The sequence below is a fragment of the Canis aureus genome, chromosome 8 (genome assembly GCF_053574225.1).
Source record: "Canis aureus isolate CA01 chromosome 8, VMU_Caureus_v.1.0, whole genome shotgun sequence".
NCBI classification, from domain to species: Eukaryota; Metazoa; Chordata; class Mammalia; order Carnivora; family Canidae; genus Canis; species Canis aureus.
The window spans coordinates 67,729,586-67,743,931 of NC_135618.1; the positions used below are offsets into that span (position 1 = coordinate 67,729,586).

General features: G+C 47.0%; 1 protein-coding gene across 9 annotated transcripts in view; it reads right to left on the reverse strand.

Moving 5' to 3' along the window:
- The window catches only part of ATP5MF (ATP synthase membrane subunit f), a 57,318-nt gene that overhangs the window by 10,853 nt on the left and 32,119 nt on the right, over positions 1 to 14,346 (reverse strand). For 4 of the 9 annotated variants that reach the window (XM_077907922.1, XM_077907921.1, XM_077907924.1 and 1 more), the window contains exons 1-2: positions 1,890 to 1,912; positions 1,312 to 1,454 (exon numbers count right to left, since the gene is read on the reverse strand). The exons of 4 other annotated variants lie outside the window; for them this stretch is intronic. In XM_077907922.1, coding sequence (XP_077764048.1) covers positions 1,312 to 1,454; positions 1,890 to 1,897 — 151 coding nt within the window. In that variant the 5' untranslated portion in view covers positions 1,898 to 1,912. Of the gene's footprint in view, positions 1 to 1,311; positions 1,455 to 1,889; positions 1,913 to 14,346 lie in introns of those variants that run through there. One more of the 9 variants, XM_077907925.1, reaches the window with a different exon arrangement.

Sequence of the window (14,346 nt, forward strand, 5' to 3'; positions counted from 1 at the left end):
TTTGCTAGTGAACTAGTGGCTTTATGCTTTGGCAACAGACACCATCTAAAAGATGGTCAGTACTTAAGAGACTTGAACACAACTCCATCACCTAGAGTCATACTAAAAGGGCCAGATGTGACATGACCCTGCTCAGAGGTTACGGGGTGGAAGCTGGAATGACCAGCACTCAACAGAGGGCCAGGCAGTCTTTCCAGTACCTTATATGTACCCAGTTGTTTAAATGCTTAGTCCACAGTACTCATCATTCACTCTACTTAAAAGATGCCAAGTCTCAGTGCCTCCTTTTCACATGTCCTCTTTAAACAACATAACTGCCGCTGATAAATAATCTCAAGCCTGATTTTACAGATGGGAAAAGCAGCATCATTCTCATGTTTTCTGATCCCCTCTTCATGTCTCCAGGCTGATATTAAGCATATAGAAGTTGGGTAAAACACACGTAGGTTAATCAAAACTCTGCCTCAAGCAGGCCACACTCCATCTCTGATTGTTATTTTCATCTTTAAAATGAGATCAATGTTCCAGACAGGGACCTACTGACAAGGCTACTGTGAGAGGATCTAGGGCTAAAATATGGTTTCCGTACTAAAACAAAAACAAAGACGAAAACCAACAAAAAATCAGTGTGCAGAGTCTGGTAAGTGTAGATTTATACACGCATGTCACTGAAAAGCCTGCAGATCGTAATGCCATCCTTGTGATTAAAGCTCAGTTTGCCATGAGGCCCCAGACTCCTCTTTAGCAGCCCAGCTCAGCCCTCTCACTAGTTGTGACCTTGAGTAAGTCGCTCCACCTCCCTAAGCCTATTCAAAGCGTATTCAACATATATGCGTCCAACCTTCCTCGGTATCAGGCACAGTCCTAGGCATTCGCTCCTCCTGGAGCTTAATTTGAGCTTCAGCTTTGGGAAGAAGGGAAGAAGCTGCGCGCAGGGTTCAAACACAAAGCGCCTAGGTGGCGGCGGGGTCAATATTGTTCAGCGAAGAGGAAGGGTGGCTGGAGGTGGTGCATTCCCAAGCTCGCAGACGCGTCCCTCGGCTGCCCTGACCCTCCCCGCTGCAGCCGAGAGACGCAGGGCCTTGGGCAGGCGGACGGCGCGGCTGAGCGAGCAGAGAAGCGTCGGACGGTGCAGGACCCTGGGAAAAGGGCTGGGTGCGCCTCCGGTGAGGCCGCAGGGAAAGCCCTGAGCGAAGGGAAGGCGGCTCCGCAGCCCCCACTCCCTCCCTCCCAGCGCAGCCGTGAGCCCGGAACCTCGCATCACGGCTGCTGCCCTCAACCTTGCAACCTTAACCAGGTCCACGTACTCACCGGGCGAAGCCATCTTGGAGTCCTGGGTGTCCGCTCTGCCGGACCGCGCAAGGACTGCTGGGTAGGGAGCGACGCGCCGCTGCGCGGCGGCGCGGGAAGCAGGGGTTCCTGGGAAGCGGGTCGCGACCGGTACGAGTCTAGAACTGCAAGCGCACCATAGGATGAAGGGCGAATTCCCTGGAGGGCACAGCCTCGGGACTCTGCAGTAGGGAGAGGAGGATGGGGGTGGGGGAATAGGAGAATGGGGGGACGGGATGGTGATGGTAGAGCTCAGCCTGGCCTTCCCATCCTAGGAGGGAGGAGGCTGGCAGGGACCCAAAAATGGGAAATGAGAAAAGAGCATCCTGGCTTTCTAACCTTTATCTCCTTAAAATTGTTCTGGGAGGGGATCCCTGGGTGGCGCAGCGGTTTGGCGCCTGCCTTTGGCCCAGGGCGCGATCCTGGAGACCCGGGATCGAGTCCCACGTCGGGCTCCCTGCATGGAGCCTGCTTCTCCCTCTGCCTGTGTCTCTGCCTCTCTCTCTCTCTCTGTGACTATCATAAATAAGTAGATTTTAAAAATTGTTCTGGGAACTTACAGAGGCATAGGATATGTATCCCAGCCCTGGACTGGGCTCTGAAGACGGGGGAGGGGGAGGAAGACGCTGGGGGCGGGGGGAGGAAGACGCTGGGGGGGGGGAGGAAGACGCTAGGGGTATACAGCTCTAACCCTTATTTCCTCCACTTTTCCAAGCACAGTGATGCTTCACCACCATTTTGGTTTTTTCTGAAAAGGCCACGATAACCATTCCTGGTTAAGAAATTCTGACTTGGGCAAGATGCTTTGATTCCCCGAACTTCACTTCCTTCTCTAAAGTAAGGAGCTCAGCTCAGGGGAGCTGCCTGCCTCAGGGAACTTTAGGATTCCGCTATTTTCTTCCCTATTCAAGAAGGAGCCTAAGTATGAAATAAACAAACAAATAAATAAGGATTTATGGTTATGTGAAAAAACAGGAGTGCAAACAAAGCCTGGAGTCAGAATGCACAGATTTCCCCAAGACCCATGATTTCGAAGTCCTAGCCATTCATCTTCAGAAGAAAACAGGGACAAGGAAGGGATGAACCCCAGGATCTTGCTGTCTTTAGTGCAATGCATAAACCCCCTGGGCAAGAGGCTCAGTCCTAGAGGGTTGTAATCTACTCCCTTCATAGATCCATCAAGAAAACACATTCCTCAATGGAGCAGAGATCCATTTTCTTGACATTTGTCTCCTCATAGAAGTTTAATTCATTTGAAATACCTTTTCTTTCCTTTCTATTCTTAGAACAAAGACAAAACTCCAGTGCTTTTCAAGGTAGCTTTGGACACCATGCTCATGTGTTGCTGGAAAATTTCTTCTCAAGTCCTGATAAGTTCAACAAGTTGTCACCAGCAATGCATGGGAGTGTGGAAGTAGGAGGTATCATACCCATTAACACTTTATTTATTTATTTATTTATTTAAGAGGAGAGAGAAGGGAGGGGCAGAGGGAAAGGGAGAGGGAGACTCTTAAGCATGCCCAGTGTGGAGCTCAATCACAACCCTGAGATCATGACCTGACCTGAAATCAAGAGTCAGACACTTAACCAACTGAGCCACCCAGGTGCCCCTCATTAAGACTTGTTTTAAAGGAATTTGCATTTCTGGAGTGACACTGGGATCTGGTTTGCAGAGGGGATGGGGCAGTTCTCTGTTAGACAAAAAGCTGTGACCATTCCAGGTTTGGCAACCTTGAACGATCTTTCTTCTCACCACAGAAATAATAGGGGTGCTTCTTGCCAGAAAAAACTGCCCCATAACAGGGAGCTCCTTACAAGTTAACAAAGGCCATTGTGATCATTGTCTCATCCTAGGTGGTGCTGGGGGTGGGAGGCAGGGAGGGATCATTACCTTCACTTATCAAACAAGATTCCTTGTGATACTTTTTTTATTGCCAAGTACACTGTGGTAGTTAATACCCATCAGTGGTCAGCTTACTTTTCTGCCTCTTCCACTATAAATTGAGCTCCTTAAAATAAAGCTCTGTTTCTGAACTCAAAGTCTGGCTGTCTCATTCAAGATGTTCAATTGGTGTTTGTTAAACTGTTGTACGAGGAACAGAACAATAAATGAAAGAATCACAGAGATAGCAATTGAAGAAGTCCCTATGTTCAGTATGTCAGAAATGCAAGGAGCACCTCATCATGGCATCTTAGCACACCAAAGGGGAATAAGGCCCCAAGTGCATTTCTAGTATAATAAGGAAAAGGTCTAAAAATAAAAAATAAAAAATAAAAAATAAATATATATATATATATATCATAGAGTGAGGAAGAAGCAAAGTTCTAATGGCAAGGAAGCATTAAGGGTTAGTGCAGAGAGGATATGCCTGATACACAGGTGGTGAGGTGAGAGGAGTTGAAAAGTGAAAAAATCCTGGAGGATCTGATTTATATGCAATTAAAAGGAAATAGTACAGAAGGATGGTGACAAGGGAGAGAGCAGATTAAAAGAACATAAGAAAACAAGTTAATTTTATTTATTTTTTATTTTTATTTTCTTTAAGTAGGCTCCATGCTCACTGTGGAACAGGGCTTGAACCTATGACCCTGAGATCAAGAGCCAGATACAACTGACTGAGCCACCCAGGTGCCCTTCTTTTAAAAAGTACAAAGATTAGAAATGAAATTTATACCACAGATCATGAAAACAAAATGAGAGATGAGGGAACATAAAAATAAATTGTAAAAGGTGGTTGAAAATTTTTTAAATGGGAATCAACAAAAATATAGCACATTTGAAGAGAATTCAAGAGACAGTGTTGTAGACAAATAATATTGAAAACAACTGAAAAGCAAGGAAAATGGTACAAAATATCAAATTGTTATTTTTTATTTTAAAGATGTTATTTATTTGACAGAACACAAGCAGGGAGAGCAGCAGGCAGTGAGAGGGAGAAGCAGGCTCCCAGCTGAGCAGGGAGCCCAATGTGGGGCTTGATCATGTCCTGGGATCATGATCTGAGCCGACGGCAGACACTCAACCAGCTGAACCACCCAGCTGCTCCTAAATTATCAAATTATTAAATGATGAAGAGATCAATGAAAGGTAATGGGAAGGAAGGTGTGAATGTGTGTAAAAATAGAGAAATACACAATCTTAGATTGCAAAATAATAATAAACAGGACTGTCTTTGTTTGAGTGGTTCTAACAAATTACTATAGACTGGGTTGCTTAAACAGAAACTTATTTCTCATAGTTCTGGAGACCGTAAGTTCAAGATCAAGGTGCCTGCAGATTTGACTCTTGGTGAGGGCTCTTTTCCTAGTTTGCAGATGGCTGCCTTCTCATTGTATCCTCACATGGCAGAGAGCCTCTTTTTTGTGTCTTTTACAAAGGTGCTAATTCCATCATGAAGACTCCACCCTCATGACTTAATTACCTCCCAAAGACCCCTCCTCCCAATGCCATGGCATTGAGGAGTAGGGGTTCAACATGTGAATTTTTTTTTTAAAGACTATGTTTATTCATGAAAGACACACAGAGAAAGAGGCAGAGACACAGGCAGAGGGAGAAGCAGGCTCTATGCAGGGAGCATGACGTGGGACTGGATCCTGGGTCTCCAGGATCATACCCCAGGATGAAGGCGGTGCCAAACCGCTGGGCCATCGGGGCTGCCCAACATGTGAATTTTTTTTTTTAATGTTTTATTTATTTATTTATTTATTTATTTATTTATTTATTTATTTATTTATTTAATTTTTATTTATTTGTGATAGTCACACACAGAGAGAGAGAGAGACAGAGACACAGGCAGAGGGAGAAGCAGGCTCCATGCACCGGGAGCCCGAGTGGGATTCGATCCCAGGTCCCCAGGATCGCGCCCTGGGCCAAAGGCAGGCGCCAAACCGCTGCGCCACCCAGGGATCCCAACATGTGAATTTTTTAAAGATATATTTATTTCTGGAAAGAAAGAGAGCATGGGGTGAGAAGGGGGTCAAGGGAGAGGGAAAGAGAGCCTTAAGCAAACTCTGTGTTGAGTGCTGATTGTGGAGCCCCACACGGGGCTGGATCTCACAACCCTAAGATCATGACCTGAATCAAAACAAAGAGTTGGTGCTTAGCTGACTGAACCACCCAGGTGCCCCATATTTTTTTAAAGATGTATTTGTTTATTTGAATATGTTTTTAAAGATTGTATTTATTTACTCATAAGAGAGAGAGAGAGACAGGCAGAGGGAGAAGTAGGCTCCACACAGGGAGCTGGATGTGGGACCCGATCCCGGGACTCCAGGATCACACCCTGAGCCGAAGGCGGGCACTAAACCGCTGAGCCACCCAGAGATCCCTATTTGTTTATTTGATTTTTATTATTATTATTATTCACGAGAGACAGAGAGAGAGAGAGGCAGAGAGAGAGGCAGAGACACAGGCAGAGGGAGAAGCAGGCTCCACGCAGGGAGCCCCACATGGGACTCGATCCCAGGTCCCCAGGATTACGCCCTGGGCTGAAGGTGGCGCTAAACCACTGAGCCACCCGGGCTGCCCCCCTATTTGTTTATTTGAGAGAGAGAGAGCATGTATCAGAGTGTGGGGGAAGGGGCAGAGGGAGAGAATCTTCAAGCAGACTGCCCCCTGGGTTAAGAGCCCAATGATGTGCTTGATCTCATGACCCTGAGATCATGACCTGAGCTGAAACCAAGAGTGGGGTGTTCAACAACTGAGCTACCCAGGCACCCCTCAACATAGGAATTTTTAGAAGATACAAACATGGGGACGCCTGGGTGGTTCAGCAGTTGAGCATCTGACTTTGGTTCAGGTCATGATCCTGGGGTCCTGGGATGGAGTCCTGCATTGGGCTCCCTGAAGGGATCCTGCTTCTCCCTCTGCCTGTGTCTCTGCCTCTCTGTGTGTGTCTCTCATGAATCAATAAATAAAATCTTAAAAAAAAAAAAAAGAAGACACAAACATGTAGTCCATAACAGGAACCTAAAGAAGAGATGTAAATAGAATTAAATGATAATTCTCCAGAAGAATCTGTCCCTGTTACTCTCAGCACATGGGCAGAGGGGACTCATGTGAGCTGTTTGCCAGCCCCAGCATGTTGGTGATTGGAATAGACAGGCTGCGTTGGGTGTGGGGGATGACTGGATCTAAGGGACCTGGTGAAGTGATTTCATTTTATACTGGAATGTGATTGTCATGTTCCCATGACAATTGGCTCTGACAATTTCCAGGGTAGGAATTACTGAAAAAGAGTTTCAAAAATATCAAAGAGTATACTTTCTCAGGGAATTAGTACTGAGAAATCTATTGGGATGTTTTCCAGATGTGACGTTTGTGTTAATGAAACCCTGCATGTGAGTCAGAGTTGGGGCTGGGTACTGTAAACTTTAATTCCTTACTGCAGAAGCAAGAATTATGTAATAATTGAGAGAATTAAGATACTGGCATAATATCTTCGATGGGTCACAATGCAATATTTAAAGTAGTGACTGAGGGGCGCCCGGGTGGCTCAGTTGGTTGGGCATCTGTCTTGGTTCAGGTCACCGTCCCAGGGTCCTGGGATTGAGCCCCACATTGGGCTCCCTGCTCGGCAGAGGTCTGCTTCTCCCTCTCCTTCTGACCACCCTCCTCCTCCTGCTGGTACTTTCTCTCTCACACATACTCTCTCAAATAAGTAAATAAAATCTTTAAAAAAAATAAAAATAAGATAGTGATTGAAAGGATTAGGCAAAAATGAAAGCTATATTACTTAAGTAAAATTGATTCTGAAATGGTATGTATGTATGTATGTACGGATGTATTTATTTATTTATTTATTTATTTATTTATTTATAAAGTAGGTTCTACACCCAACATGGGGCTTGAACTCACAGCCTGAGATCAAGAGTCACATGCTCTACTGACTGAACCAGCCAGGTGACTCAATATGGTATTTATGATTTCTAAATAATTTTTTTTTAATTTTTATTTATTCATGATAGGCACACAGTGAGAGAGAGAGGCAGAGACACAGGCAGAGGGAGAAGCAGGCTCCATGCACCGGGAGCCCGACGTGGGATTCGATCCCGGATCTCCAGGATCGCGCCCTGGGCCAAAGGCAGGCGCCAAACCGCTGCGCCACCCAGGGATCCCGATTTCTAAATAATTATTTAAAGACAAAATGCTTACAAGTGGATAATATCAGAGGGGAATGTTAAAATATCCTTATTAAGGGATCCCTGGGTGGTGCAGTGGTTTGGCACCTGCCTTTGGCTCAGGGCGCGATCCTGGAGATCCGGGATCGAATCCCACGTCGGGCTCCTGGTGCATGGAGCCTGCTTCTCCCTCTGCCTGTGTCTCTGCCTCTCTCTGTGACTATCATAAATAATAAATAAACCAACATTTAAAAAAAATAAAAATAAAATAAAATATCCTTATTAAATGATGGCCTTTGGTGTTTTGTTCGTATAAAATTTTCCTTTAGTAAGGTTGTATTTTTAGTATCCCCTACAGTTCTGTATAAACTATGGGCTCCCCACCAAGCTGATAATGTATGGCTCTGACCCCAACCTGCATACCACAGGTTTGAGAACTGAACTAGAGTAAATAATTACCCAGGTGCCAGACTGACCTGTCTGATGCACATGCAGGACACATCCAAATAACACTGCAAAACACCATTCATGATAAAATCCAACACCCATTCATGATAAAAACTCTCAGCAAACTAGGAACAGAGTGGAACTTTCTCAACTTGAGGGGATCCCTGGGTGGCTCAGGGGATCCCTGGGTGGCTCAGCGGTTTGGCGCCTGCCTTTGGCCCAGGGCGCAATCCTGGAGTCCCGGAATCGAGTCCCGCGTCGGGCTCCCGGCATGGAGCCTGCTTCTCCCTCTGCCTGTGTCTCTGCCTCTCTCTCTCTCTCTCTCTCTTGCATAAATAAATAAATGAATAAATCTTTAAAAAAATGATTGCATGAAACAAAACACATTCACAAAAGCTATAACAACAAAGAATATGGTTGTCAATCCTGAATGGCTTTTGAGCTGTTTTTTGTTCATTTCATCTCAAACACAGGGTATTCTCCAGTGGTTTAGAGGTTGCCATTGGGACTCTTTCCTCTCCTGAAATTGGGACTGTCCCTTACCTGCAGGGCTTCACACAGAGGCACTGACACACCCAATTTCTCATTTCTATAGAGGCGACTCTCACTCCCAGGACTCAGGAAATCGGGACTCAACAGCTCCCCGGTGTCTCCAGATGGATGGCCACAGTGGACCAGAGCTGCAGGTGTTAGCAGGGCTGCTGGGCAGCCTGGAACTGAGGGCTGGATTCCAGAGACACAAGTGCGGGGCACAGCAGCCCCAGCCCTGGGCAGAGATGGGGAACATGGTGTCAGAGGGGCCAGTGGGTGCGAGAAATGCAAGATCTGAGTCTGTGCCTGTGAAAAGGACTACAGGCTAGGATAGGTTGGATTCCTCAGCAGAGTTAGCTTTAAACGGCCTCTGGAAGGAAGGGACCAGCAGAAGGCCCAGAGCTGGAGACCCCTCTCTCTGAGCTGGCCTGCCACCTGGGCTTTTATAGTTGCTTTTCATAAATCTGGCCAGTCAGCGGTTGAGGCTCTGGGAGCATCACAAAGGGACCTTTTGGGGCACCTGGGTGGCTCAGCGGTTGAATGTCTGCCTTTGGCTCAGGTTGAGATCCTGAGGTCCCAGGTCCTGGAATCTAGCCTCACACTGGGCTCCCTGCAGGGAGCCTGCTTCTTTCTCCCTCTGCCTATGTCTCTGCCTCTCTCTCTGTGTGTCTCATGAATAAATAAAATCTTTTTTTTTATTAATAAAAAAAAAATGCCTCCTGTGCCGTCCACTTTCCGGGGAGGTCAGGGCTCAAGGTCAAGCCCGAAGTTAACTCAAGTGGAAGACCTTCCAGCAAGGGCTGGGGACAGGGATCCCTGGGTGGCGCAGCGGTTTAGCGCCTGCCTTTGGCCCAGGGTGCGATCCTGGAGACCCAGGATCAAATCCCACGTCAGGCTCCCGGTGCATGGAGCCTGCTTCTCCCTCTGCCTGTGTCTCTGCCTCTCTCTCTCACTGTGTGCCTATCGTAAATAAATAAAAAATTAAAAAAAAAATTAAAAAAAAAAAAAAGGGCTGGGGACAGCATCCTCTCTCCTGGTTCCAGGACTCCCACCCAGCCGCTTTCGGAGTCCCGCCCACGCGGAGCAGGTGGTTTCCATGGTGACAGTAAACAAGCCTCAGACCCAGAAGGGAGCCCACGTGGGGGTGAGGCTTTTGCCTTGGCGGCTTGGGGTTCAGGACGCCCCGACCTGGGCTCTGTGCGGAGGGGCTACAGTCCTCAGGAAGGGGCAATAGCTCTCTGGAGAACCAGAAACCAGGCTCCCAGGGACGCAGATGCAGCCCACATGTGCACGTGGCCCCACCCTGCAGAGCTGGGGAGTGTGCGGGGTGAGGGTGACAGAGCGCATGCCAAGCAAGACCTCCTGGTCACAGCGCTGTCCTAGATGGGAGCAGTGGCCTGCAGAGGAAAACTCTCAACCCCCAGACGAGTAATGTGAGCAGCAGCTGAGAAGGGAAAGAGGAACATGGAAGAAATAAATGAAAGCTATTGGATGGGAACACACACATGCACAGAATCATTTATAGGCCCAGATACATACAAAACTTTCTCTCTGGAGCCCAAGGAATAAATAACCCTGGGACAGGAGTTTGTTTGTTCCAAGAACCATTTCTGTCCAAAAGCAGGTGAGATGGAGCAAGTCAGAGGAGTATTCCCAGGAGGCCACCATACAAGTGACCTGCTTATCCAGGCATTCTGCCCCTTGACCATAATGTGTTCTTTGGTGCTGGACACTGGGGGGAAGGAGTGTGTAGGATCCCATCTGGAGCCTGCACAAGGGATGACTCTAAGGTCTCCTAGAGTCTACACTGGAATTGGAGAGAACAGAGGGTGGAGGGGACACCCTATCTTCACTCCACCTATTATGTTTAATTCACTGGGACGGTTCCTGCTCCCACATAGTGTCCAGCCGACAGTGAATTCCAGACGATGGAGTTAATCTCTTCAAGTGAACACTTGGGGAAAACGAAGGGCCATGCCAAGTTCCTCCTGGGAGTCAGAAATGTGCTCTAGTTCCCCTCTCAGACCTGCTCAGAGCCTAAGCCCAAGCCAAGAGTGAAAGATAAAATCAGTCCCCTTTCTCCATCCCTAGAGCTTGGATGCTGCTCTCTATGATATAAAATGGATACAGGGAACCCAAGGAGATGGAGTAAGAATGTCCCAACAGTCCCAGATGCCTCTGAGCCATGACCAGGAGGAGGACACAGCAGAGAGATGAATCACTGATGGTAGTAGCTGCTTTCTGGAATATACCAGGGCTTGTGTGACCATGGCCAAGTTTTCCCCTCTGGCCTTATATTCCCAATACATAATTCTGATTCTGACACCAATCCCAACATGTAGGTTTTTCACTTGACCACCAAGCATGTCTCTGAAATTAGCTGGGGGTCCCCATTCCCACTTGAGAAAAATGGATTCTTTCTTCTTCTTCTCCTTCTTCTTTTTTTCTTTAAGGTTTTATTTATTCATGAGAGACACAGAGAAAGAGCCAGAGACATAGGCAGAGGGAGAAGCAGTCTTCCTGTGTGGAGCCTGATGTGGGACTCGATCCCAGGACCCCAGGATCACTACCCGAGCCAAAGGCAGACACTCAACCGCTGATCTACCGAGGTGCCTTGAGATAAATGGTTTCTGACCCATCAGCTATAGACAGGAGGTTCCAATGACTTCCACCCTTCCTGAACTCAGAGAAACATTTTATTTACTAGCTCACTGGTTTACTATGAAAGGATATTACTGGGAATCCCTGGGTGGCTCAGCAGTTTAGCGCCTGCCTTCTGCCTGGGGCATGATCCTGGAGTCCCGGGATCGAGTCCTACGTCAGGCTCCCTGCATGGGCCTGCTTCTCCCTCTGCCTGTGTCTCTGCCTCTCTCTCTGTGTGTCTTTCATGAATAAATAAATCTTAAAAAAAAAAAAAAGAAAGGATATTACTCAGGAACAACCAGATAAAAGAGATGCACAGGACAAAGTATGGGGAAGGGGCAAGGAGCTCCCACGCTGTCTCTGAGCACACCACTCTCCTTGAACCTCCATGTGTTCACCAACCTAGAAGTTTTCAGAACCCCATCATTTTGGGTTTTGTTGGAGGCTTACTACACAGGAATACTTGATTAAATCCTTGGCCATTGGTGGTTAAACTCAATATGAAGTTGATGAGGCAAAAATTCATTCACACTGAAAAAAATCAGAACAGATTTTTTGGAGGGTGGGGGGGTGAAGGTGGGGATAGACAAGGAAGGGACATAAGAAAATTTTGTGGGACAAAGCCTATTGTTCTATAACTTCATAGAGGTTTATGTTACATAAATGTTAAAATTCATCACTTAGGGCGCCTGGGTTGTTCAGTCAGCTAAGGATCTGTCTTTGGCTCAAGTCATGATCCCAGGGTCCTGGGATTGAGTCCCTTATAGGGCTCTGCTCAGCTGGAAGTCTGCTTCTCCCTCTCCCTCTGCCGCTGCCCCCACCCTCCCCCACTCTTGCGTGCATGCTCTGTCTCTCTCAAATAAATAAAATCTTTAAAACAAAACAAAACACTGGACGTCTGGGTGGCTCAGTGGTTGAACATCTGCCTTTGGCTCGAGGCGTGATCCCGTGGTCCTTGGATCGAGTCCCACATCAGGCTCCCTGCGTGGAGCCTGCTTCTCCCTCTGCCTATGTCTCTGCCTCTCTCTGTGTTTCCCATGAACAAATAAATAAAATCTTTAAAAAAGAAAATAGAGCAAAACAAAACAAAAAAACCTCATCACTTAGGATACATGCGTTTTGGGATGCTTGGGTTGCTCAGTGGTTGAGCACCTGCCTTTGGCTCAGGTTGTGATACCAGGGTCCTGGAATCGAGTCCCACATCAGGCTCCCTGAGAGGAGCCTGCTTCTCCCTCTGCCTATGTTTCTGCCTTTTTGTGTCTCTCGTGAATAAATAAATAAAATATTGTTTTTTAAAAAAAAGGATACATGCATTTCATTGTAAGCAAATTTTAACTGAAAAGAATACTGTAGATATATTGAACTCCAGTTAGTAGGCATTCTGGATTATTTAAGGAAAAATGTGCTGGTGTCTGCAATTTTCTTTGAAATGGGTACAAACAATGATATGGGTTGACGGGCTGGGGGGTATGTGATAAAGCAAGTATGTTTAATTGTTAATGACAGGGGCTCTTGGGTGGCTCAGTAGGTTAAGCGTCTGCCCTCAGCTCTGGTCATGATCTCAGGGTCCTGGGATTGAGTCCCACATCATTCTCTGCTCCACCAGAAGCCTGCTTCTCCCTCTCCCTCTGCCTGCAGTTCCCCCTGCTTGTGCTCTCTCTCTTTAAAAAGCTAAAAAATAAAAAAATGCTAATGACAGAATTAATGTTGTGAAGAAACAGGTGTTATCTGTCAAATTAATCTCCCATTGTTTCAACATTTTCATGATTAAATGCTAGGGGAAAAATTTTATGAAGCCCTTCCTACTTTGATGTTGTGTGGAGGTCCCCATGCAAAGGTAGGGTAGTTGGATCTGTTGGGATGCCAGGTCAATGGGAATAAGCTTGTTCAAGGCAAAAATGTGATAATGAGTCATTACTCAGATTCCTTTAGGAAACCTACCCTAGTGTTTACTTTCTTCAAGATACCAGAGCGGTGGAGGGAGGCCTTACACAGCTCAGGGAGATTCAGGGAGCACAAGGAGCATGGATAGGACCCCATGAAGGACACACTGCCTCCCAAGTGTGTTGGGCAGGGTAAATGTTAATATCATGTGGGGTGGGGGATGCCCTTTGTGCAACTCCTCCATGAAGAAATCATTAGTGGGGACTCACATGTTCATTCATCAGCTCCCATGGAGAAGAGAAGAAGCTGCATGAGCCTGAGCATGTGGCATTCTCTTTCTTTTTCTTTCTCCTCCTATTGCAGACCCAGAAACTCTAATCACAGTGCTCATTAGGGCTCTGATTATTGTTGTTGTTGTTGTTGTTATTTTAAGATTCAGCTTACATTTTCCTCTCTGGTTTGTGCCACATGCAGTGAGGACTTGTCAGATTCAGATCCTCAAGGTCCTCCAGACCCTGCCCACGTGACCCCTCTAGTCTCCCCTGGATTGGGAAGAGGTCTGCACCTTTTTCAAAAGCTGCAAAAGACTTGTTATGAGAAATAATATCTGTTCCTTCTGAGGCTCTTTTTCACTCTGGTGTTCTGCAAACAGATTTTTACTGCGGACAGCACTTTCACACCCTGGCTTCCATTTCCCTTGTCAGCCAAGTTTTCTGAGATTTCCCATAAGGCTGAGGTCATTGGCTCACATTGTCCTTCATTCTGGTGACGTGCTTCCTGTTGTCACTATTCTGCCAGCATTGGAATGTTGGTATTTCCTTCCAGAGCCAATGGGGCTCCAAGTGGTGTTTCTCTGATTTTTCTTTGGCTTCTTCTTCTTTTTTTTTTTTTTTAAGGATTTTATTTATTTATTCATGGGAGACACAGAGAGAGAGCCAGAGACATAGGCAGAGGGAGAAGCAGGCTCCCTGCAGGGAGCCTGATGCGGGACTTGATCCAACGACTAGGGGATCACAACCTGAGCCAAAGGCAGACACTCAAACATTGAGCCACACAGGTGCCCCTTTTCTTTGGCTTCTTCAAGGGTAGAGAAAGTAGATAGGGGTGAGAGGTGGGAACCCAAGTCTATGCCTGAGACTCAGAAGAGACGCTGTGGGCCACAGTGGTGGCCTCTGTAGAGTCAGCTTTAAACGGCTCCTGAAAGGAAAGGACCAGTAGAAGGACAGCAGCCAAAAGGCCTGGGCTGAGCAGCCAGACTGTGTCCAGTACAGGCTCTGGTGACCTGGGCTCCCCCGCCCCCCCCCCCCCCCCCCCCCGCCCCATCCTCAGCTGAGGTGTGTGTGGGGGGGCACACAATGAGACTTGGTGTTAGTCCCATCTTCACCTGACTCC